General features: G+C 45.0%; 1 protein-coding gene across 1 annotated transcript in view; it reads left to right on the forward strand.

Annotated features, from left to right (window-relative positions):
• Positions 1-722: 722 nt before the first annotated feature.
• MMP24 (matrix metallopeptidase 24) overlaps positions 723-25,711 on the forward strand; it is a gene marked incomplete at its 3' end in the record, with an annotated part of 41,802 nt that continues 16,813 nt past the window's right edge. The window contains exons 1-4 of the mRNA XM_084217776.1: positions 723-877; positions 3,245-3,393; positions 9,352-9,468; positions 11,427-11,731. Of these exons, the coding sequence (XP_084073902.1) occupies positions 779-877; positions 3,245-3,393; positions 9,352-9,468; positions 11,427-11,731 (670 nt within the window). The 5' untranslated portion in view covers positions 723-778. The remainder of the gene's footprint in view (positions 878-3,244; positions 3,394-9,351; positions 9,469-11,426; positions 11,732-25,711) is intronic.

Here is a 25,711-nt window from a genome sequence, read left to right on the forward strand (position 1 = left end):
GAGTGATCTTGCTGGGCTGAAGCAGCAGAGGGAAGATCTGGCTGCTGGTACTTTCCAGTGCTTACCTGGCTGAGAAGAGGCTGCTCAGGGGCAGAACTGGCTGCCTTCAGCGAGCAATACCTTCCCTGCAAGCAGACTGAATTGCCGGGGAACAGGAGGGAGCTATGATTTGACCTGGCAGGAGGGAAGGGCTCCTGCAGCCTGTGGGAGATGGGGCTGGTTGTGCAGGTGTCAGGGGGAGTCCTGCTGATCCTGATGTGCTGGAAGTGTCCTGGGAAATGGGGGTGCAATTGGAAGGGGAGAAACTGGTGAAGTTCATGGCTGAGCTTGATCCGCCACCCGCTACCTCTGGTACACAGCAGTTCATCTGGGAAGGCCTTCCACAAGCTAGCGCTAGTAAATATCTGCACGACACAGCCCTCATTCCCTGACGAATGTCCCTGCTGACTGCCTCTCCAGCCGTCCTGCTGTCGGCTACCCGCAGCTGGTATCACATTCTCTCCAGAGATGGTCACACCGAATTCTTTGCATATCCCACGCTTTGCAACACGCCGGCAGGTCACGGGGACCCGCGGCCGCACTCCCCGCGGGGCAGCCCCGGGCCGACCGGCAGAGGAAGCAGCGGATTCCGCTGCCCGCCTTCCCTTTCCCTTTCCTCTTTCGCCGTCCCCCTTCCCCCTTCTCCTTCCGGGCAGCCGCGCAGCCGCAGCCGCGGCGCCGGGGCCGGAGCGCTCCGAGCCCCGCTGGTGCCGACCCGGGCCCGGGCCCCGCCGGGGCCATGGCGCGCTGCCCGCGCCGGGCGCTGGGCGCGGCGGGGCCGCTGCTGCCGCTGCTCTGCGCGCTGCTCCGCGCCGCCGCCGACACCAGCACCGGCCGGGTAGGTCCGCGAGCGGGGCCGGGCGGGGCCGCGGCTGCCACCGGCGTCCCGGGGCCGCGATGTGCGCTGGGTGTCTCGGGGTGGGCCGGAAAGCTGGGCGGGCAGCGGTTCCTCCGCCTCCTCCGCCAGAAGCCTTCCACCATCTCCCGCAGGGCCGGGCTGAGCTCGGGTGTGAGGGCACAGCTCCTCCGGCCGCGCCTCGGCAGGTTGGGACCGGCCGGAGAAGCAGCCGTGCTCCTCCTGTGTGAACATAAGCTTCGGTCTCTGGGAGCAGCTTCTCGGAGTGTCCGGTGGCCATCGGGGGGTGCCCCGTTCCCGCTGCCGCCTCCGAGTGCGGCCGGGAGGGAAGGGGTGTGCGCGGGGGCAGCCCCACTCCGCGCTGTTTTGGTTACCGTGCTCTCGCTGCTCGAGGGGAGCTGGTGTTGGTTATAATGGAGTGTCCCAGCATTGTTGTGCTTGTCAGAGGCCAAGGCACGGATAGCAGATGGTCTTGCAGCAGTTTTGCAGCTTGGCTTTGTCTGAAGCCATTGGTGATGTCTGTGTTTAGTAGCGTTGTATGTGCCCTTTATGAACTTTGGCCTGCCTGGTCCATGCTCTCGTATCCCTTCCCTACCCCATTTGGAGCACTGCCTCCAGCTCTGGAGCTCCTAACACAAGACCATTAAGGAGCTGCTGGTCCAAGGCCAGAGAAGGCCATGGAGATGTTCTGAGAGCTGGAGCTCCACTGCTCTGAGCCAGGTTGGGAGAGCTGAAGTGTTCACCTGGAGAAGAGAAGGCTCTGAGGAGACAGTACAGCCCCTTCCAGTGCCCAAAGGCGCTCCAGGAGAGCTGGAGAGGGACTTTGGACAAGGGTCTGGAGGGACAGGAGACGGGGACTGACTTCCTACTGCCAGGAGTCAGGGTTAGATGGGATTTTGGGAAGAACCATGACGGTGGGGAGGTTCTAGCACAGGGTGCCCAGCTGTGGCTGCCCCATCCCTGCAAGTGTCCAAGGCCAGGTTGGACAGGGCTTGGAGCAACCAACAAGACCATAGTGGAAGATGTCCCTGCCTATAGCAAGGGAGTGGAATGAGATGGGCTTCTAGCCCTTCTTTGATTCTTTCTCCTGCTTTGGAAGCAGGACCCTTCCCTCTCCCTAATGGCTTCTGGCATCTTCTTGTTGCCACAAAGAAACAGGGATTGTTCTTCCACTTTTGCTTCTCCTGACTTGAGCCCCTTTCCTGCTGCTATGTTATGTTAAGGGAGAGAATGCATCTTCCCTCCCCCTTCCCTGAGTGATCATGCTGTCAGTGGGAGAACAGGTCATGCAGATGATTTATCAGTGCTTATGTGGTGAGGACTGTCCTGTGGGTCAGATCGATTGGGGAAAAGCTTATAGGACATATGCTGGTCTCATAATAATCCTGGTCTAAGAATTGAATCAACCAGAAGAATGAAGCACTAGGGAGTGTGCATGAAAAGTTACAGGGAAAAGTTCAGGAAAACAAGTTTTTATTCTACTTCTGCTATTATTGTTGTTGTTGTTGTTTTGTTACTTAATATTCTGGTTTCTCCTCATATCAAAGTGAGGGAGGGGAAGACAGGAGAGGAAAAGAAATCCTGAATAATTGTATGTTTTTTAAAATGCTGTCCTTAGCATTTTGAGAAGTTTGATATGCAGCTTTATATAAGGCTGCATTTTAGGGTGGAGGCAGGGAAAAGGGACAGAATTTCTTTGGCTATTTTCCTGTTCTGACAGTTGGCTGGTATTAGCTATTAGTTGAGAAAACACCCACCTAATCAGGTTGTTCGATTTTTTTGTGTGTGTTTTAGGTTTCTTGGGGGTTTTGTTGCTGTTGTTTGCTTGGTTGGTTTTGTTCATTTGGTTTTTTAGAATTATTCCTTTTCTCGTTGCAAGTGCAAAGGTGAACTTGTGTTTCCAGGGATTTCTCAGGACTGTTAAGCTGTTTTCTTGGAATGATGGTCTAGAGACAGCACTGGGTAGTGGGCTCTTGGGAGCTTGCTGCTGTGGGGACTGAGGAGTCTCACGATGGCAAGAGGACAGGGTGCACAGGAAGTCCCTGGAACAAGAACAAAGCTTCTTGGGTGTTTCTAGTGTTCCAAAGACTTAAGTCTGCTCCAGTTGCTCAGTACAGATGATGCTCATTTTTAAGTGGCAGGTCTGCCTTGTCCTGTCAGGACAGGTGATATTAAGCTGAGTCTTCAGCCCTTCTTAGGAATCATCTGATATTACCAAACCTAACCAAAAAAAGAGAGACGGCTGAATATTTTGGGCTACTTTGTCACTTTTTCTTTTGAGGAAATGTTCTGAACTGTTATGTTGAAAACTTACTGTGGCATCTTACCATCTGTTTCTTTCTTTTTCAGGGTTGGTTAAAAACTTATGGCTACTTACTTCCATCTGACAGCCAAATGTCTCCCTTGCAGTCAGGAAAAGCTGTGCAGTCTGCAGTTGCCACTATGCAACAGTTTTATGGAATCCCAGTAACAGGAGTTTTGGACCAGACAACTATTGAGTAAGATTAATATAGGCTACTTTTGTCTTTCTTTTTCTTAATGCACTGTCATATTTCAGTATGAAATATGTATCTCATACTGACAGTATTTTTTGTGAGTATGAGGAGAAGCTCTTATTACTGTTCTTCTTTGAGCACAGATCCCCATTGCTGGTGCACAATCAAAGCATGAATCCTGTGAGCTTTTGAATGTGGAAGACTTCAAGGGTTTAATTTACTTGCATCTCTGTCTGAATTTAGGTTAAAATTCTGGCTCCAGAAATGGCTTCTAATCTATTTCCTAATTAATTGGATTTGTGCATCTCCATAGATGTTATTTGTGGAGATCCATAGTTTGAATTGAAGTGAGTTATTGTAGTCTGATTACGGTAGTCAAGGCTACTTAGCTGCCCATAGTTGCCATTTGTTGGGCATTAGATGTTCTCTGCTGTCTGTGGGTCATTTGTTGTTGTTTGTGATCATGATTTTGATAGCTCAGAAGCATTGGTGTAAATCATCAGGGCTGGAGGGACTTTGTTTTTTCATTTTCTCTTCAGTGTGGGCTCCAAAGGGTGGTGTGGAAGTGGCTCCTTGTCTGGTTGCCGTGGTGTTGTGTAGTGGCTGGATCCATCTGCTGTTGGTCTGGGGAGCATCTGCTAATAAAGCAGGGTGCAGAGATGGTCTTACTAAGGCTTTCTGGGGAAAAAAGCATCTCGTGGTGAGCAAAAAGAGAAAGCCCAATGGGACTTGCTTGGGCCCTGCCTATTTGTCCCTTGCTCCTGTTACATTAGGAGACCCTTTCGCAGCGTGCTCTGCCTGGTTCTTCATCTCTCCTCATAGGGCACTGCTGGCAAAAGGGACATGGTAGCCCAAAAGAAGGGGCCATAAAGTAACCAAATAATGTAAAGAACAAAGTGGCTTGGTTTTATGCTTTCCAGACTGCAAGAAGAGGGAGAAACAGAAGAAATTAGTGAATTGGACAGGAGGGGATAATCCTGGGCTGGGACTATCTCTCCAGTGAATGTAACATTCCCTCCTTGAGCTCACAGGAAAAGCCCCTTGTTCTCCATTGCGGGACAGAGAAAATCCTGTATGCTTTTCAAATGAGTTGAAAACAAAGTGCTTTTTAAAGGTGGGGACTTTCCATCTGAGACCTCTTTGCCATTGATAACATGGTTTGTAGGTGAATGCTGAAGCAGAGCCATCGAGCAATACTCTGTGTGTGCAGTTGGTGTGTAGAAGCTTGGATTTGGGATGCTGATAATTTGGAAAGGGGTGGGGAAAGAAAGGGCTGTGATATTGGGGTGCTAGTTTGGAAAGTTAAGGAGCTGCTTCTGCCTTGTGGGTGACAGGGGAAGGGCGCAAACTGCGAGTGGGAGTCCCTGCTTTAGTAAGCAAAAGTTTCTCTGAAAGAAAGAAATGTGCTGCCTACATTTTGTGTGACTTTGTATTTATGGGCAGGACTTGATCTGTGCATGAACACCCAAGGGCTGGTGAGTGAAAAACCCAGACGGTTCCTTCTTCTGAAACTCAAGTCTCAAAAGCTTGAGACCTCAGCTCCAACCAAACACTGGTATGGAGTCATGTTGGGTTGCTCTGCCTCCATCTGTCCTGAGTCAGTGGGTCTGTATGTTGTATGGCAGGGTGGAATTTGCCTACAATTTGCATGAACAGAAAAAGAGGTCCAGATTGCTGTTAGCAGTGAGCCTGTCGTTTGAGCTGGAGGGGCATCTGCCTGAGCTGTGTTGGGCTGTCACTTCCTCAGACCTGGTTGTGGAAGCTGAGTAGAAGAAAGAGAGCTGGCAAGGCAGGCTGCCTCCAAGGGCTCTGAGTTACTCAAGCATTTACTAAGTCATTGTTTCTGTCTGTGTTAGGAGTTTTGAGATTGCAGTTAGGAATTTTTCTGTCACTTCCATCAGTGTCATAAGTTCTGTGTCTTTAAAGTGACTTTAAGAATCAGAGTTATTTACACTTAGTATGGAAGCCTAAAGTTTCTCATCTCCTTTCCCACATGCCCTCAAATCTGGAGCTTGTTTTTTCCTCCAAGACTGGTATCCAAGCATGTGGAAGCCACCATGCAGGTGTTGCTAGTGGGAGATGAAAAGAAGCATCACCACGGGTGATGCTTTTTAGTACCCAAAAGGAAGTTTGGGTAGGGGTCCATTCAGCAGAGGTTATGTAGTTTCCTGTAAAAAGAGCAGGGAGAATACATAAAACAGCCTCCTCAGACCCTGCAACTGATGATGCCTCAGCAAATTTTGTGTCTGCCTGCAGCTGGTGGGCTGAACTGTGGTTTTGTGAGCAGCTGGGCAAGGATATAATCCTGGAGCATGCTGGAGAGAAGGCACAATAGTGCTGAACAAAAGTGGTGATTGGTCTTTGTCATGGTCAATCACATGGCCTTGGAAGGAACCAAGGCATGATCTGACTTGTGTGGGAAGAGTCTTGTGCTTTGTCTTGAGCCTGTTGTGCAGGTCTCTCACCTTGGGCTGCACCACAGCTGTTTGAAAGTACCACTCCCACCAGCTCAAGAGTAGGGGATTGAGAGTGACAGCTCCCTCTCTTTAGGAGAGTCTTGTGAAAGGCTTGGAGCCTGAGCTGGGGAGAGCAGCTGTATCTGGATGAGAACTGGATGTCACTGCCTTTGGAAATTGCTTGTTTCCTGATGCCAAGCAGCTGGAGGAATGCAATAGTCTGTGCCTCAAGAGTGCCAAGTATAAATTTTGATGATCCAGTGCTACTGCTGTTCCCATTTAAAAAAAATAAGGAGGGGGGAATCAACCATAAGTATCTGAATCTTGCTTCAAGTAATTGTCTTTTGTTGTTTCTGATGTGATGATTTCCCCTGGAACATAGAGTGGGGTATCCAAACTGCTCAGTAGAGAGTGACTATCATAAGGCTCAGCTACAGATGATTAACAGCAGCAAGCTACAGCTTTGTGGGTATTTTGCCACAGACCTGCTCTGCTGAGGGTAGGAGAGATGGCTGGATTTGTACCATGTGATTAGAGCAGGGCCCATATGTCTGGGAAGTAAGTTGAAGCAGGGAACCGATCCAGATAAACATTCTCAGCTTGACATTAGCTCAGACTGACGACAGCTCGGGTACTGCTGATCTCCAACCAGGTAGCTGAGCTCTGTTCCTTGGCTTCAGACAGGCAGTATCTGAGCTCTGGAACAAACTGTGGGGGAATATGGGGGTTCAGACAGGCCTAAGTGAAATGGGGTTTTTATATAGTTTAAATACTATATAATGAGGAGTTAGGGGCCATGGGCAGCATGAGTCTCAGCAGCTCTACCTTGGAAGCTTTGGCTCAAGGAGTGCTTGAAAAGCCCCAGGGGTTGGGATTGCAGCTTCCTCTGCAATAGCCCCATGCTCCTGTGCCTGTACCTGGAGCTGGCAAACGGGCAGGGAATTTGGCTGTTGGAGGGAATCCACTTTCTGTGGGGGTCTCTGTGCAGTTCTTGCTTTGATAATAGCGGGCTGAGCTGTGTGGGGGCGAATTCATGTGGCCAGCTGGGCATGGGGCAAGTGTTGGGAACTTGGCAAGGTGTTCTTACAGGAAACAGATGCTGAGGTCGTGTGAGTGTGTCAGCACTGCCCTGGACAGCCCCAGTGACTTCTCTACACATGCAGGCTTGTTTGGTAGTACTGCTCTGTTAATTCATTATCTTCTAGATGATACTAGTAAGGATAAAACAGGAGGTCATTTTCCCACTGTAGTCAGGGCCTGATGATGGTGATGTTCAGACTACTGGAGTTCCCATGAAGCTCAGGAGGTGAAAACCTGATTCAGACTATGGCTTGTGTAAGGTTATGATGAAAACATTGTATCATAACACATGAGTGGAACTGAAAAAAACCCTGAAAACTCAGGAAGTATCTGGGAGAATAGAGGTGACAGTAAGCCTGAGGTCTCTTTAGGAAAGTGCTAGAAGCCATGCAAAAGAGCACCAATAAAGGACTCTTGAAAAAACGCAGTGTGTTCAGGTTGAATTGATATTTCTAAAAGCAAATCTTAGATGTACTGCTTTTCTTTGAAGGTGGCAGCAGTTGTGTGGGCAAGACAGATCCAATTTCCACAGGTTGCCTGGATTTCTGAAAGATGTACAGTGCTGATAAATGTGAGGTGATGTAAGTGGGGAAGATCTGTGCTGGCTTTATATACACAGCTTGGGTTCTTGTCAGGTACAGTGCAATGTGTATAACAGCTCTCATTTGCTCTGTTCTTGGCGGGGAGACGGTGACAGATGACTGCATTGAAATTTATAAGCAACCAGAATTACATACAGGAAGAGGAATCAGGAAAGGGCTGCATGGCTGCCTGAATAGGGAGCAGGTGTGTGTGTTCTGAAAGAATTTTCTGGCGAGGCACAGTGTCTGTGTGTCTGGTTGGTTTTAATTTAAAAGGTGTCCTAACAAAAAGTCTTATAAACCGTGTTGGGAAACTCTCCCTTCCTGAAGGTCTGGGGTTAATATTTTTTAGTGAATAAGATGTGCATTGTTCAGGCACAAGTGGGGACTACTTGCCGTTGGCTGGCTGCAGTTGATGGAGGAATGTCTGCATTTGGAGGCCAAAAGTTGTCCCCTGGGTAGCAAAGGACATGAGAGGAACCTTACTGAGGAGGGGGAACAGGATTTGGTGTCCTGTGAGAAATGGGCCAGCACTGGCTAGAATGCTTTTCAGTGGCATGTCCTGCAAAGTGTTCTTAAGGGCTATGTGTCACTTGCCTTTGCCATCAGAGTGAGTGGATCAAATGCATGAAATGCCTGAAGAAGTCCAGTGGCTGAGGCAATGCCAGTCTGCTTAGGGAGAGACTGTGGCCAGAGACTGCTTGTGTCATTCCTGGGCTCTGCTCTCCTCTCCTGGGATACACTGCAAAGTCTCAAAGGGTGTGACTGGGGACCTGTGGAGATTAGTACCTGTAGTTTCCTCAGTCTCTGCCCTTGTCTCCTTCTTCCCCAGCTGCCACATGCACTGATGGGCAGATTTGTTCCTCCATAGGCCATTTCTGGCTTCCCTGGAGTGTGTCCACACAAGCAAGTGTAATTTGAGGAACAGTCTATTTCTCCTTGATTCTGTCAGAGAATCATTGAAGGAACATCTTGAGTTCATCTATTCCAACCCTCTGCTAAAACAGGGACGTCTGGAGCGGGCTGCCCAGGGCCATTTCCAGTTGGGTATTGAATATCTTCAAGGATGGAGATTCTGCCACTTCTCTGGGCAACCTCTGTGAGTGTTTGACCACCCCCGAGCTACTGTAAGAAAGAAACAAACGATCTGTCAAGGCTGGAGGTAAAGGAGATCGGGAAGGAGAGTGGACCTCTGTGATAATACTGCCTGGATCCCTGTGCAAGGGACAGCATCCTTTGCTCTTCCAGTTCACTTCGCAGTAGACTAGAGTTTCCTACATCATGAGTGGCATCAAGAGTCAGGGGTTATGGGGAGAACCTAATGGAATTTGGTGTGTGTGACCCAGAGACTAGGGGGATCTATTCTGGTCATTCCAGGTGAAAGCATTAGTTATTATCTGGGAGGGTTGTGTTTGCACTTGTTCAGTTTTAACTAGTGAGGTCTGAACTAGATTTTTTTCAGTGGCACAGGACCACTTTGCCAAATGGAGAGTGGATCCAGTAGGTGATGGGTGAGTTTGATCCCAGGGGGACACCCACCTGTGGTTTTGATTTGGGTCTCTTGTGGCATTATCATGATTAAGCTCTTGTTGTGCATAGGGACTACCTGATCTGGACTCTGTGTTTCCAGCAGGAAAAGTGAAGTGGTTTTGGTGTGTGGATTGCCAGCAGAGGTGGGTAGCACAGCCCTGTGCAGGGGATGAACCTGACAAAGGGAGGACTGAACCCTTCTTGGTGTCAGCACTGGCCATCTCTCAGAGGTCTTCCAGTCACCCCCTGAGTTGTTTGGAATCTCTTTTCCAAACTCTTAGTGTAGCTTGTTGTTTTTTTCCCTTTCCTTGCAGGTGGATGAAGAAGCCTCGATGTGGAGTTCCGGATCATCCCCACCTCCGTCGCAGCCGGAGGAAAAAGCGGTATGCACTCACTGGCCAGAAGTGGAGACAGAAGCACATAACCTACAGGTACTGCCCCCTCCCTCCCCCTTTTTGATGGGGGAAAAATGGCCTGTACTGTTTTGGCATGCAGAATTTGTGAGTACTTTTGAATTGAAACTGGATCCTCCCTGTAATGTCTAGTCTGGGCTTTCGTTCTCAGAATGTGGTGGGGGAGAATACTGCCAGAGCACTGGAGTAGCTGAAGAGTCTGCTGTCAATTAGAAAATAACTGATCAGTAAAGGCACCTGAATTGCAGCCATCAGTTGTGTAATTTTGGTAGAAAAACCTTAGTAAAAGGCCCTTTTTCTTCTGTTAGAAATCTAAGGCTCTAGCCTTTAGATCATGTGTCACCTTTAACAAACCATTAAAGCAAAAGGAGCATCACTGTTTGGGGACGAGATGCTTTCTCTTCTACTGATTTGCAACATTTATTTTTGCAGAGTTTTTACTTTTGCTCCTGTAGTAGAGCTCTTGCTTTTATCCAGACTTAGGCCAGCTGGGATGAGCTACAGGTATCAAGGGAGTGTTGCAGAGGGGCAGTTGTTTCCCAGAAAGATGTTCTGAGTCAGTCAGGCTCTGTGCTTTTGGAAGGTAGTTGCTGAAAGATGGTCAGTGGAGGTTTCTGGCAATAGGAATGTCACTTTAAATTAAAATAAACTCACCCTCTAGTTGAAATTGCAGCCTTTTAAATTTTTTGAGGGGGAAAGGAGATTGCAAAGGAGTGAAAATTAGAGATGTAGTCATTAAGGAGAAGATCTGGATAAGACTAAGACAGAAGGAAGGTGTGTGGTGAAGAAGTAGAAATGTGAGTGACCAGCATGGGAAAAGTACCAAAATGTGTAGGAAAGAACATGATGGTGTGAAGGAAAAGAGGATCAGAGACTGGGGCCCTCTGTCTCTTCTGCCAAGAATTCTGAGAAGGGAGGATGCTCCAAGTCACAGTGAAGGGCAGCAGAGACTGGGAGGCAGGACTAGTTCAGAGCTTCCACCAATAACAATTGTTTTAACTCAAACTGTAAAGGGACACCTTCTGTATGCAAAGGTCTGAGAATCAGATCCTTCTTCTAGCCCTTTTCTGGACCGTAAGGGAAAGTGGTATGGAGTCAAATAAATAAAATAAATCTTAAGCTTATGCATAAGATAGAGAAGCAGCTTGGCAGATGACTGCACTACTGCCCTTGTCAAACCAGTAGTTGTTTTGCTTTCCAGTTTCAGTATTTGTTATGTGCATTCAAGTGATGGGTGTCTTGATTCACCTCTGTGTGTTACAGTGTGTTTATATTAAATTGAGCCAGGTTCATTAAAGACTGAAAATTGTTCCCATGACATAGATACTTTATATTCCCCAAGTCAAGTTTTTAATAGGTCATGAGGCTATTATGTGCACATGCACAAAATGTCTCATGAGCAGCATTTTTAACATAAGGTTTAGAATTATGGGATATTTATGTGCAGTTAAATGCCCCTTACTCTCCCCAAACTCTGTATCTTTAGCTCTCATGGACTGGGCTACACAAATCTGGCAGATCCATCACCCTTATGAGCTCTAGAATATTTTAAGTAATTTGGAAAAGGAAGCAGGTCACATAAGTAAGGTTGTGTAGTTTACTGGAGGTTTATTTCTCAAAACAAATTTTAGTGGTCTGTTTTTCTTTTATGTAGTAGATTCCATCTTAGCATAACTTCAGACAAAATCTGAAGTAATTTACATTTTTTAAAAAAGTTACTCAACTGTCTGCACCCACTTTTTAGGAAGTGATCCAAAATCAACCAAAGAATTATGAAGGTTCTTGTTAATAAATGTAGACTTCAGATCAGGGTGGTAGTTCTGTTGGTAACTGTCTTTGTAACAGCAAAACTTTGCATGCACAGTGTAGTGTCGGCAAAAAACTTCCTCTTGGAAGTTGAAACTGTGTGGTTATGTATTGATAAATCTCAAATGTATTCTGCAAATTGAACCATCCCTTCTTTCTCATTCCCACAGCGTACACAACTACACCCCCAAGGTGGGCGAGATTGACACAAGGAGAGCCATTCGTCAGGCCTTTGATGTTTGGCAGAGAGTGACACCGCTTACCTTTGAAGAGGTTCCTTACCATGAAATCAAAAATGACAGAAAGGAGGCAGATATTATGATCTTTTTTGCTTCTGGTTTCCACGGAGACAGTTCTCCGTTTGATGGAGAAGGTGGATTCCTGGCTCATGCTTACTTCCCTGGACCAGGAATTGGAGGAGACACTCACTTTGACTCAGATGAGCCATGGACCCTGGGAAATTCTAATCATGATGGTAAGAATGCAGGTCATCTTTCCCAGCAAGGATAAGTTGGATGCAGACACACTGACAGGCTTTCAACTAAAAAGTATTTGCTTGGTGGAGCTTTCACCTCCCATACAGTGGTTCACGTGCTTTCTAAATACATATTCTATCTTAAAGGGAAAATAATAGTATGAATTTGTTTGTGGCTGTGCATGGTGTGAATTTTAGGAGTGAACAGAACAGTGTGTCTGCTGGCTTCTTACATCTCTCAAGATTTGGGCCTTAATTGCTACAAAAACCACAAAACTCTGGGAGGGAAAAGATTAATAAAGATGAAAAGATGAATAAAATAGTGTTGAAATTGTATCAAATGAAATACTTTCCAAGGGCAATCAAAGTTAGTTGTAAAGGTGAAGAGAGAGAGAGTGAAGAATTGCCAATTTGTTTTGATCCATATTTGTTTTCTCACACTCTGGAATTCCTTATCCTGTCAGAGTTTGGGGCTGGCTGATTAGTTAAGGGAGACTGATGATTGGGACAACTCTTTTTATCTTATTAAGCATGAAGAGTTTCTGCATCTTTCTAGCTTTATCTTACTCTCTAAAGGCAATGAGCCCTTTCTGTTCTGTTTTCAAACCTTTGATTGAGGATAGTGATGCCTTGTAAAAAGTTTAGGCTGATAATCAGAATTTCACAGTGGCCTCACAAAATTTCTCCAATTTCCACAGTCCTAATGGTTTGGGAAGAACAAGGTGTCTTTAACAGCCTTTAGGGATTCAAAATCATGTTTTAATATTTTGATAAGGACTAAAAGTTTACTTGGGCTGTAAATATGTCTTGATTTTAAACTATATAAAAGCAGCAGTGTTGTTGTGGTCATGATGCCTAAGGACATATGCAGAGGTGATGTCTTTTGTTAGACCAAACAGTGTTGTTTTAAAAGAAGAAAAACTTTCAGGCGCACAAGCCGCCTTCAGAGCTGGCTTAAAGGTGACAGCTTGCTTTCAGACTGGATTGCAAATGGGGAAAATCCCTCAGAGTTGTGAGTCGGTATCAGATCATCTCTGACAGGAAATGGAGCTGTCAGCTTCAGTGAGGGAGTGCTGGTTTGTAGGAAAGCAGAAATGAGACAATGCTTGTCTTTGTAGGGAAAGAGGAGCAATGTTTGCCTGGCATGTGCAAATGACTAGAGGAGGTGTAGGCTGAGAAAGGGAGGTGGGGTGTGGAGAGGGGGGGAGTGTGGAGACTGTGGGAAGTCATAATGTGACTGAGAAGCAGTGTTTTGCTGCCTTGAAATGTTAGGAATTTTTATTCCGAGGTTTCTGGCTGGAGGGCTCCCTCCAGGATCAGGAGTGACAGACACTGAGTGGTTGCCATGTGAGAGCTCAGCAGTGAGGTGTGTGTGTGTGTCAGGGCTCTGTGCCACTCCAGGCTGTCTCAGCAGTTATTTGAGCCCAGCTGTGGGAGTGTGGGAGGCCCAGGTATTGGATGTGACTTCCCAGGAAAGCTCATGTATGAGACCTGGGAGTGCTGGTGTCTGGGGTAGAAGGTCCTTGCAGGAAGGTGGAAGGGAAGGTTTTGACAAGTTGTACTTGTTTTTTTCTATTCTCATTTTCTGCACAAAACATTTCCTTCTGAGATAAGCTCAGCAAGGTTGGGAGCCAGCTTAAAGACTGGCAGGGATGGCTCTGCAGAAAATATTCCATCCTTTGGTAGGATGTTCCACCACAGGTGGTCACTTCTTCCAGGATTTTTTTGGATGCATTTTTTAGGATGGTGTTTGAGTGCAGTGTGTACAATGAGTAGAGTGTCTCTCTTTTTATAAAAGCTTTTTTAATGCTATTCTTATCCATGTGGCTCTTTCAGAAACATGATGTATTACTCTGCTGTTCTGAGTGACTGTCATGAGTGGTGTCCTCCAAGTTCATGAATTGATATTTGAGGGGCTGGTGTGCTCTTTGTGTAAGAATTGATAAAGGAATTGAGATTTCCTTTTCAGAGGATATCACCTGTGCATTTGCTTTCAGATTACTGTGCTGCATAGACTGGGCTGCACAGGCTCTCTTGAAGTCACCACTGAGGATGTTGAGAATGGTGGGGTTGTATTTGACCCTTCCATCTGGGGGAAGTGTTGATGGTAGAAAGGGAATTCGATGTTTTGAGGGTGACAGGGGTAAGGCTGTAAGTTAAAGTGTTATGTTGTGTGAGGGATTTGGTTTTGCCTGCATCCTTGTCTTTGGTGTGCAATTGTGAAGGTGTCCTGTTTCCTCACTGGGTGATCCAGGCCTCTTTAGGGAGGGGTTTCCTTCTATTTCACTATTCCTTGTCACTGGAGCACTCACTAGCTTCAGGTTCTCACCTCTGATGTGTTCTACTTGAAATGCTTTTAGGAGGGCTTTGAAGAGTTTCTTCTTGTCAGAGGTTTCCTGCTCAGTTCACTGCCAATTTTCATTGAAAATAAGTTATTAGAGGGGACAATATCATCTGCTTAACAGGAAGTGTTTCTTCAAACATGGTCTTGCTTGTCCTTAAGATATGTGTTTTGTGGCAACAGGGTTGATCAGTCTGGAATTGAAGAAACCTCAGTGAAAGAATAAAAAAAAAGCCCTGCCAGAAAATCATTAGCAAAGCTCTCATTTATTCACATGCAAAAAAGGAACTGGTTTGTCCATTCAGTATCTGTTGAATTATTATGAGAGTCTTGAAATAAGATTGAGGTAACAATGGTATCTTTTCATCAACCCACAAAAGACCACAGTGGAAAATATTCCACTCCTGACAAGACTGTGTGTTAGTTGAAGGGAAAAGTTCAGCCATCTACCTTGGAGCTCTCTTAGCCTTGCAGTTGTGAAGGTAAATCTGTCAGCAGAGCAGAATGCTGAAACTGGTGCCATAGATCCTTAGAACGTTTTGCTGACCTCTCCCCCGTATAGTTTTATGACAATTATTCCAGTTTGAATCCTTGCTTTTGTGGGTCTGCATTTGTTACACTGTGCTGTGGCACCTGCAGAGGTCCAGTCCCTCTGTGCTTGGAAGCAGCTGTCACCCCACAGAAGAGCTGCTTTGCAGTCCTCACTAGCAGTACAAATTATATGGATAAAAGTGAAATGTTTCACATGAAATTTCATCCAGTCAGGGAAAATAAGAATGATTTGAGCAGATCTTTCTATGCAAACAGCCATGTCCAATTTGTACATGGAGAATGTGGTGTATCCTGTTGATGAAAGCTTCTGTCTTGTAAAGAGACCTTGTGGTAATCCACTGGGGCTTTTGACAACTTTATCATCCCAGCTAGGATATAGTTAGTTGGGATTTACATACTCATTATCATTTTGCATTGTTATTATTATACTGATTTTGCCCTTTTGGACAGCATGGCCACTACCATGTCCCTTAAAATTATTGGTGTAATCATAATAGCTGTGATGCTGTTGATGTCCTCTTGAGCCCTTGGTAATAGGGGCACATGCACCAACCCTTTTCTTTTCTTCTGCTGTGAAGAATGACCCCTCCACAGCTTTTCAAAGTGAATGCAAAGTTTCCTTCCCCATGGATGTTAGTTACAGTTCCACTCAGGCATTCAGTTTCTTTAGCAGAGTAAGACTGTACTTTCAATTTATGGTTGCTGATTTATCTTCATAATTGTACTGCCTTCTCTGGCATTCTCATAAGTAAGCTCTGGAAGATTAATTTAGATAATCTTAGGGTGAAAATGGACAAAACCAGGTAGGAAGCTGAACTCCTGGAGCAGCTCTTATTAACTGGGACCGTGGGATAAAGAATTCATTTGTTTTCCTGTGATAATGTTGATGAGAGCAGCTGGAAGCATGAAGCAGAACATTGGAATTTGGAGGAAACAAGGGAAATCAGAGAAGTGATGCAGCAAACAAGATGCAACTGAAAAAGAGGGGGCACATTTAGAGATAAATCATCCTCACAAGCACACACGAGGAGCAGCTGGCATGGTCACAGTGGTGGGGACTGACCTCGTGGTTTTCCTGGAAGGTGCTCTTCAATAGGAATGAAAGCAGCTCTTGGCTGCTTAGCTGGTGCCAGATTTGTTAGGCTGTGGTGCCTGGCACATGGGGGCAGGTGAAGCTGTGTTTTGTGTTTGGAGTCCCTGTCCTTCAGCAGGACCTGGGGTGTGGCTGCTGCTCAGACACAGCGTCAGCACAGGCTCAGTTCCCAAGTGCTGGTTTTATCAGAAAAACACCAGACTTTCTTCTCCTTTCTTGAGGTTTTGGGCATTCTTTACTTGAAATGTGCTGTAGAAACAGCCAAGCAGGCTTTGAACTGCCCACCTCAAGACTCACAACACCGACACGTTATTGAGGCAGCAAAAGCCTGAAAGGGAGTGACCAGGCTTGGCAGTGCTGGGGTCTCTCTCCCTTGGCTCCTAACTTGGCTCAGGCATAGAGGAGATGCATGAAGTACATTATTAACAAATTAAGTACTTACTTTATGTGGAAATAATTATTATAGATGTATGTAACTCCAAAGACAAGTAGAAAAGGAATCCTGAGTGACTGAAAGTTAGTTCTGTCAGTTTAAATATCCCCATGCCACATAACAGCTCTTACACACCTCTGACAACTCAAACATTATTTTAATCCAGATTAATTACAGAAAGTAAATTTTTATCTCCAGTTTAACATTACAGTATTTATAATAATCCCAGGCAAATCTCCCTCCTGGTGTTTTAAAAGCAAAAATACATCGCTGTTATGCTTGTCACTAATACCATACCACTAAATCTGTGGTGTCTGTAAACCCCCTGCAGGTAGGTTAGAGAATCTTTTTAATACTAAAGTGAGGTAAGACCTGGGGTATCCATACTCTGGCAGGGATCACTGGATTTTATTTCTTTCACCATGCCCAGAGTTGCTCTCCAAGACCCTCCCTCTCATCTGTTGTCATGTGGCATTGTAGGTGGGAGTGTGCCCAGGGCAGCCACTTCAGCTCCTTCAGGAAACACCCACAGCTGATGAATTCTTTCTGTACCAACTCCAGTGTGGCTCAGCTTCACATTGTGTGGTCACTGTACAGACCACAGGGTTCATCTTTCAGTGCCTCTCTTCCACACCTGTAGTAAGTTTTCTCTGTAAATGTTGGATGACCACTGTGGCAGCTTTTTAGATGTTGGCAAGAAATGCTGAGCTTTGCTAACATCAAGTAAACAAATCTTATCATTGTTCCAACTGATTGTGTCCCCTGCAGATTCCAGTGGGTTCCTGGAAGCTTCTTTGGAAAGCTTCCTGCTCATGGCTTCTGAGAGAAAGCCAACCAAAAATACTGCCAGAGTTCACAGGACGCTGGCAGGAGCCGTACGAGACAAGAGATTTCACAGGTCACCTTCACTTAATTCAGTGCAGGAGCTCCTGCAGAAGCTCTGGAGGAAAAAGGCTGCACCACCTTTGGGAAGGTTCTGTCAGGCACAGAGCAGAGGAACTGGACAGCTTTTTCCCTGTGTTTCTACCACAAGGAGTAGCATTGTTTCAGTGGACATCTACCTGAACACTCCTGGAGTCACCATCTGGACATGGCATATGTTCAGGAACCTGACCAGGTTTTTCAGGACAGCCGAATATTGTCTAGGCTGACGAATGTGAATATTCAGCAAGGATCTGAAGGAGAAAATTTTGATTAGGGTAGCTAATTTTGGAGCTTACTGACAGCCAGTGATCATGATGTGCTTGTTTGGGGGAATGCAGAGCTTTAAGCCAACATTTAATTTGCTGATCAGTGTGTTCAAAGCACTGTCTGCACTAGAGGTTTACTGTTTGCTGTCCTGGCAGTATTAACATCACAAACCTTCTTGATTCTTTGGACATTTGTATCCCTGTAAGCAAGATGAAACCAGGGGAGCTGGGCTTGTTCAGCCTAGTGAGGAGAAGGAGGATGGGGAGGAAGCATCTGATAAAAGTTTTCCACCTGAGGAGATACTAGAGAGAGGAGGGAGGCACACTGTCTTGGAGGTGGAGGAACAGAAAAAGGAACAAACAGCAAGGGGCACAAACTGCAACAAGAAAAACTCCACCTGGGGTGTAAGGTAAAAACTTCTTCATCTGCAGAATGGTAGAACTCAGAGGCTGCACCTGGAGAGGGTGTGGGGACTCCATCCTTTGAGACTTTTGGAACATGGCTGGATGATGTCCTGAGCAACCTGATGTAGTTTTGAGATTAACCCTGCTTGAAGCAAAAAGTTAAACTTGGTGGCTTCCAGCCCTGCCTTTCAGTCTATATTTTTCCATAATTCTTTAGCACTGCCATAGACAGAATTTGAGTTCCTAGAACTTGAAAGCAAATTGTAGTTACTTCTCATGGCAGCTCTGAGCCATAACAAAGTATTCAGCTCATAAAATTCTCTGTTTCTATCAGCTAGTTCCCTTCTGAAAACAGGACTGTTTAACATTGAAATCTTTCATGAGGGAGCACTGGTGATGCTCACAGGTGCATGAAAAGGTAGCTGGCAATATTTTTTGCCAGTTGCTTGATTGTTTTGAAGAAGCATCTCTGGCTGTTCCTTTTTTTTTTTTCTTCTTCATGCCTGAATGTACAAGGTTTCTGGAGCTTTGACTAGACTAATCCTATAAACATAGAATGTATGTTAGAATATCCAACAGATTCCCTGCTATTAAGGGGAATGTATCAGTAGGTTTGGCTTTTTCTAGGTAAAAACTAGTCATACAGTTCTTCATTATCAAAGACTTCCAGGTGTTTCCAGTCACTTTGGAAACATTGCTGGCTGAACATTATTGATCCTGTTTGTTTGGTTTGATTACAGTTGTGATATTTTATGTGGGGTGAGGGAGCTAAGAGGAATGCAGAGTATCCAGCTGTAGCTTTCTTTTTGTGTTTGAGATTTGTATTGGCATCCATTTTCCTAGGCTGACTCTCTACTCTCTGCTTGCTCCCCACTTACCTGACTTGTTCAAGTGCAGTGCCTGCTTGGAAAAGAAAATGCACCTTAACCCCTGTACCTTCACCCAGCAAATTGCCAGAACTTGGTAGTCTTTTCTCCTTGATTAATTCCTGTTTCCTCTGCGTCTTGCCTCGCTTTGTCTCATTTCTTTCTTATTCTACCACTTTTTCTCACGTTCATTTTCTGTGGAGGTACTGAGGCTGGCAATCTACAGAGTGTGAATACAATGGGTAGCTCACAATAGAGAACATGTGTAATTTTTTGTGCTATTTGGCTGCTAAGGAGATTTTTAATTTTCTTTCTTTGATTTCTCAGATACAGAACATCTCTACATCTAAAGAGTTTTGTTCTAACAAATGGCATTTTGAATCCATCATTATTTTTCAGGCTTTTGACACTGTTGTTGAAAATGAGCACCAGCGTTTTCCAGAGCAAAAACCAGAGCTGCTTTGAAGTTACTCACGTGTCCCTAACACAGAAGACCTGGAAGACTTTCATGTACATGTTGGAAGTCAAGTGGGGCATAAATTGTATTAAAATTTCAATTTATTCTCTATTTATTGATGATACATCACCAGGTCATGCTGTTGCTTGGTATTTTGTTCATTGAAGACCAGTTCTGTGTTTAATCTCCAGGACATACCTACTTAACTCAGGTTTCATCCTGTAGCTGCTTGGAGAGAGACTCCTTCCCATAAGCCAGAGCTCTCTCACATCCTATGCTAATGTTGAACAGATTTGAGCAAGGATTTAGACACATGATTTCAAGACAGCCAGCCACAGTAAAAAGAAACCAAATCAGGCAGCTTAAATGAGGAGCAGTTTGAGATTACACCCCTGTCGTGTCAACCTGAGGGAGAAGAGAGGAAGCCCATCAGCACATGGGGAAGATTTCTGACTTCAGATTCTCCTCTCCAGCCCTGGACAACCTCTCTGTAAGTAATGCTTTCTTTTGGTGTGTTTGCTGTCGTTCTACAAACGTGGCAATAGCTTCACAAGGCAGGGTGGATTTTAAAGCTTGGCAGTGCTAGTTATTGATTACAGTGGGATTCATTAATAAGGGTCACCTCCAAATCCCAAATTTTCAAGACACTGTACTTGTAAATACACCTGATGGTGTTTGTCAATACCTGAAGTTCACAGTGTTCTTTGAAGAAAAATATTATCCCATTGCATTTGTTAGTAGTCATTCAATACATAGAATATGAATATAGTTATGTAGGTTTTGGAGTCCTATTTATTTATGTATAATCAAAATAAAGTATTTTACTTCTTTTAACAGAGAATGAAATACTCTGGGATTCACAGGAAAGAGCCAGTAAGGACCAAAATGGTGTGTCATTCCCTTAAAAAGGAAGGAAAAAATACCAACTGTGAAAAAAAACAGGTCACAAGGATCAAGGTGAGCCAAAAAGTCTCTTTTTATCACTTTCCTTTTATAAAGCAGAAACTGATGATGTGAAATGAGCCAAAACGGAGCCATGTCTTTAATAAAGTTGTGGCATTCCACTTGCTGAAGGGCAGAGGAGAAAAACAACAGGCCATCAGGAAGGAAAAAAAAATAGAGGAATGCTTGAAAAGAGTTTGCAGGTGATCACAGGCAGAGGTGGATTGTAGCATCAGGCAGGGAAATGACACCCAGTACTCTGGATTTTGACATCACACTGAGCAGCAAACTTGAGAGGTGCTTAAATTTCTTTTTTCTTTTCTCTGCTGTTTCTGAAGGAGAGCTCACAATTTGAGAACAGTTTGATTAGTATTGCCTTCTTTACCCAAATCCACCAAGAATATGACTCTGAGGGGGAGATCTCTTCCATCCCAGCTCTCTTGTGTCTCAGTCCTACTCAATCTTTACAGCCCCATCAGGAACTTCTGTGTTAGGGGAGGACAAAGACAGAAAGTCTCCTGCTCTGGAGAACACCCTGGCTGTGGCACAGAGCTGCTCTTAAAGCTTCCAGAGGAACACTTGCTCTGTTGCCAGCATCAGGAATTAAATATTATTTCAACCTGATGGGCAAAAGAGTATTCCAAATGTCACAGACTGGATTGTCCACACTGCCTATGCCAAGTCCTGGGGTTTTTTAGTTGCCTTACAGTGTTTCCACAGCTGGGTCAGGACTGAATTCTGTCAGTAGACTCTGCTGTGTTCAAATATTTTAAAATACAAACCATAGCTCATTTTCAAGAGTGATTGAATGAAGGTCATACCTACATTTTTTCATGTTTCTATGATTTTTTTTTTCCTTTACTGCTTTACCATCTGTTCTACCAAATTCTCTGCTGGTGTAGGCAAATAGGAATTTTCATTTTGGGATTAGTAATTCTTTGCTATTGAATTGTTTTTGGAATTACAACCTCCATTTGTGAAAGATGGGTTTAATTTTTCAGCAGAACATGCTTGCTCCACTGCCTGTCAGGCTGCTGAGCAGCTGAAATGGCACAACTGCCCCTCTCTCTGGCTGCCACTCTGTCAGTTTTGGTCTTACCATTCCAGACCATTCATTTGTATTTTTCCTCTGAGTTTCTACGGGAGGTTGTCCTCACAGTCCCCTCTGTGCATGTCACATAAAGCACAGCTTGCACCATTGGTGAGGTTACAGCACAGCTGCCAGCCCTGATTTGCACACTGCCTGTTGGGCAATTGAGGCAAATTCCCTTCCAGGTTGGTAACATGATGTGTTCTTTGTCCTTCTGCAGTCCCTTGGTCTGGTGGGGATCCCTTTAACCTGGCTGTGCTACTGCAGATTGCTCCTGTCTGCAGGGGAGCTGTTCAGACACTTTTCACAGTTTTCAGTAATTCCTTAAGAAGCAACACAAAACAATAATTGCTTATGAACAAAGGAACACCTGTATTTCTTTTTAACATGCATTTTCTTCCTTTCTAGATAGAAAAGCTGTTTTCCACAGAATTCCACGGAGCAGTATCACCCCTTCTTCAGGGTCCTCAGAAGATTGGAAAGCTCTCCTTGAGCAGTGGAGGTGAATGGAGGAGCACAGACAAATCACATGTTCTTCTGTTGGACAGCTCAGACCTACCAGGTCTGAAGATGCAAGAACCTAGGCATAGCTTAGAGCAGCCCTAAAGCTTCTTTAAGTTGTGCTTGGGCAACAGTTGTCTCTACATGGCTGTTGGGGAACATAAGCATGATTAGTTCACACCATCTCCTCTGTAATTACCTGAGGCATGCTATTGTCACACACAACCCATCATCTGACTTCTTAAGTATCATTCTTACTTTAATAAAATTTCAAACTATAACCCTCATATGTCTTTTTGTGTCTGAGTACACTGCAATATGTAGATTTGTTGGCAGAGTGATACAGTTCATAAAGGATAAAACTAACGTGCCAAAGAGCAGAGATTCAGTCTCTTTTCTGCTGTTAATCAGATATGCAATATTACTTGTACTTCTGTTGTCCTAAAAGCTGTGTCCTGCATTTACAGTCCCCGGTGCTGTGTGCTCTCCAGAGCCTGCTCACATGCACAGCTGTGCTGAGGGATAAACACTGATGGCAGTGAGTGATGGCACTGCCCTGATGGAGTCTGTGACCTGCTGCTGTGTGCTGACAGCATTTCAGCAACCTGCAGGAATGGTTCAGTGGGGTATGTAGCCAAATGAAGTGTTTTGGTATGGATTTCCATAGTTGAAAGGAATGACTCTGTGCAGGAAGGCATGTGCTGGCAACTTCACGAAGAAAAGCTGTCTCAAGGTGTCTGTTGCCTATTGGTAGGTTTTTCCAGAGGAAGATTAAAATCAAAGAATCAGGAGGGTGGAGTTTGAGAGTTGCAGGAAGTTCATACATAAATGGTGTGTCTGTGACTCCAGTGTTCTCTGTTGCAACAAAACCGTGTGTTTATTCTGCAGGGAAAGGTAGAATGTTACAAACAATTTGAGAGTCCTTTCACCAAAGATCTGGGTTTATTGTGGGATTATATTGCAGTTTATCTAAAGTGAGGTAGCTCATCTGGGAGCACACCAGCTAGTGAGGTTTATCCTGAACATGGATTGTTTTTAATTAAGAAAATTAAACTTAAACCTATGTTTCAAGTTGTATAGAGCCATTGAGCTGGATGTAAGGTAAGCAGTGTATTCACCTGGTGTGTCATCATGATAATGGAGGATGCTTTTATAGTGCTATAGGTGTGTCCTCAGTTGTCATTTTCTGTGGTGATGACGTTGTGCTGGTAAGGAAAACACATCAGCAACTTCAAAACGAAATTAACTGTGTTTCTTTGTGTTTAGTATAGCAGGTCAAACTGCTGACTTACAATGAGCTGACTTACTCCCACCAGTTTTACAGGGTCATCCTCTTTCTGGTGCTCACTGGTGGACTTTTGGCTGCCTCCTGAGAACTGGGGAGGAGGAAGTGCAGGCAGGTCTCTGGCCAGACCTGTTTGTTTTGTACAGATGGTGCAAATGAGCAAAAATTGTTGTATTCCTCTTGGGACTGTTTTCTCCAAGTGCACATCCTTCTTAACCCTACTGTTTTACCCAGCTCCTGGGATACTCTGAGTGCCAGTTTTTCTTGTTACTTGGTCTTGGGGGAGTGGGTTGAGCAGCAAATTAAGGAGCTGTATCCCATTGTTTGACCTTGTTTCCATAGCAAAGAAAGCATCGAGCTAGGCTGTTAATTCTCCACCTGAATCCTTCTCCAAGAGGATGGAGAACTGGGAGGTCAGAGACCTTCCTGCATGTTCAAGAACCAACAGAAACAGTCTGGGAGGTACAAGCTGCTTTCCAGACTTCTCCAGCTCAGCAGTGGGTGAGAACAACCCTCAGAGCACCAGGCTGAGTGCTGTGGAAGGAGAGAACCACACTGGTGGTTTTATACCTCAGTATTTTTTTTTTAGAGCACATCCTAGCCTACCCCTTCAAAAGGAACAATGTGTTCTCTTCCATGCTAGGGAATTCACTACCATTAGCAAATTAAAGGTTGTTGCTTAACAATGTTATTGACTGAGTGACCCTTCAAGAGAAAACAGGATGATGAATCCAGAGCTGGATTTTTGAGAACTCTGGGCTTCTGAAATGGTCTTAAGACTTCTTTCTCGCATTTCCTCCTCCCATGAAATGCTGTCTCACTTGTTCTCTGAGAGTGATGTAGTTGTTTCAGACCTGGAACCCCTTTAGAGTGTGCAGCAGGATGGAGAAAGGAAATAACAGGGGCATGCTGGAAGGAAAAGATCAACAGATGTGTCTGGGAGGAGGCTGGAATAGAAAGATGAGGGGATTAAACAGTGGTGAGAAATTTTTGGCCAGGGCAGGGAGCAGAAGGAGAGGGAGCTCTGTGTGCTTCTGCCATGACTGCCTTTCAGCAAAAGTAGATGAGAAGCAACTACAGCACTGAGAATCAGGGTACTTGGAGAGAGCTAAGAGGAGCTTCCTGTCCTGCTTTCTGTGAAGGCCAGTTCCCTTCCTAGGAATTCTCTTGAGCTCTACTCCATCTGCTCCAGCCATTGCCCTGGTTTATCCCTGCTTTGGTTCAGGTGTCTCCTGGCCATGGAGGAGGAGAACTTTCCCAGTGCCCTGCTGACCTGCCTGCTGTGGCTGTGCTGGAACTGGGACAGTTCATTTCTTTGAGTTTCTTACCTCTAGTTGCAACAAAGCTTCCCAGCCAACGTTTTCTGTGCTCTGTGACATCCTCACACACAACTGCCAGCCAGAGTGGTGGTTTAAAACTGGACAGCAGCAGCTGTTTCCCACAGCTGTTTTTCCAGGAACAAGTATTTCCTAAGCATAGCTGGGAAAAGGTGTGCATCTGTTCCATAGGGGAAGAGCTGGCTGGCCTGACTGCTGTGGTGGTTGAGGTACTTCTTCAGGAATGAGCCTTCATCTTGCTGATCATCCCAGAACTCTTACTGGTTATCTCACTGCTGATCAAAGAACAAACAGCCATAATCTGCTGGACCTGACAGCTGAAGAAATGTGGGTGGTGTTGCATCAGTTGCATCCTTGGCTGCGGTAACCACGAGATGGAGAAGTTCAGGATTTGTGTCAGAGGAGTTGCATGAGATCAGTACTGACTGATACCTGCATGAAATGACATCAGTGATGCAGCAGAGTGCACATTCAGTGAGTTTGAAGATTGTCACTGTCATCTTTTCTGAAAAATCCCTTCACCAGGATTTCTTCTCCTGGGAAGCCTCAGAGAAAAAGAAAAACAAGAATTATCTGATTTGCTTCTCCTGTGTTTTGCTGCTTTGGAATGTGGTTGGAGATCTCCAGAGGTTCCTTCCAGCCTCAACCATCCTGTGAGTCTGTGGGATTCGTTTTCCACTTGTAAAGTGGGCTGGCATTTATTTTTGGGCAGAAACAAATGATTGAAAGCTATTTGAAACTAATTTAACTTAAGATAGTGCCTGATCTCATGCTCCTGGTAAAGGATCAGCACATAGAGGCAAATCACTTCCATAGATTTATAGGTAGAGTTACATAGAGACAAGTTCTAGATCTGCTGGCAGCACAGATACTGCAGGTACTTTAGCAAGGAGGAAAATGCCACCAAGGGGAGGTGAGGGAAGATGTCCCTGAGCACAGACTGTGAGCCTGTGCTGGGCAGAGTCTCGTGAGGTCAGCTCTGTACTGAGTGACCTTTGGTGTGGACTTCCACCTGTGAGTAGTGGTGGTAGCAGTGAAAATGATGCTTTCATGAGCATTTAGCTGCTATAGGAGCCTAAGTCCATTCAGTTTTGCAAAAGGACATTGATTCTCTGAATCCCATTTGGGTGCATCTACTAAGCCTGAGTGCTTCTGAAAAGCTGTGAAGAATGATCAGTCCTCTGAACTTTACCACAGAACTACTTCATGGATTTTATTCTGTGCTGTTGGACACTGTATTAACCTCCTCTGCACACACCAGAGTTTTCAGCAACAGATGAGAAAAAATTACTAAGTAGGTCTTTATTTGAATTTCCCACATACAGAAGTTCTAAAATTTTCCATAAATATGTGGCTAAATTTTAGGCTATATATATTTTTGGACAATTGTATTTGAAAATTCATTTGAAATGCATTTGTATATTTTAATATGTCTTGCATATTCAGATGCTTTCACCATCCAACTCAAATGTTTAGAGCATTTAGCCA

This window comes from Fringilla coelebs, assembly GCF_963513975.1.
Source record: "Fringilla coelebs genome assembly, chromosome: 18".
NCBI lineage: Eukaryota > Metazoa > Chordata > Aves > Passeriformes > Fringillidae > Fringilla > Fringilla coelebs.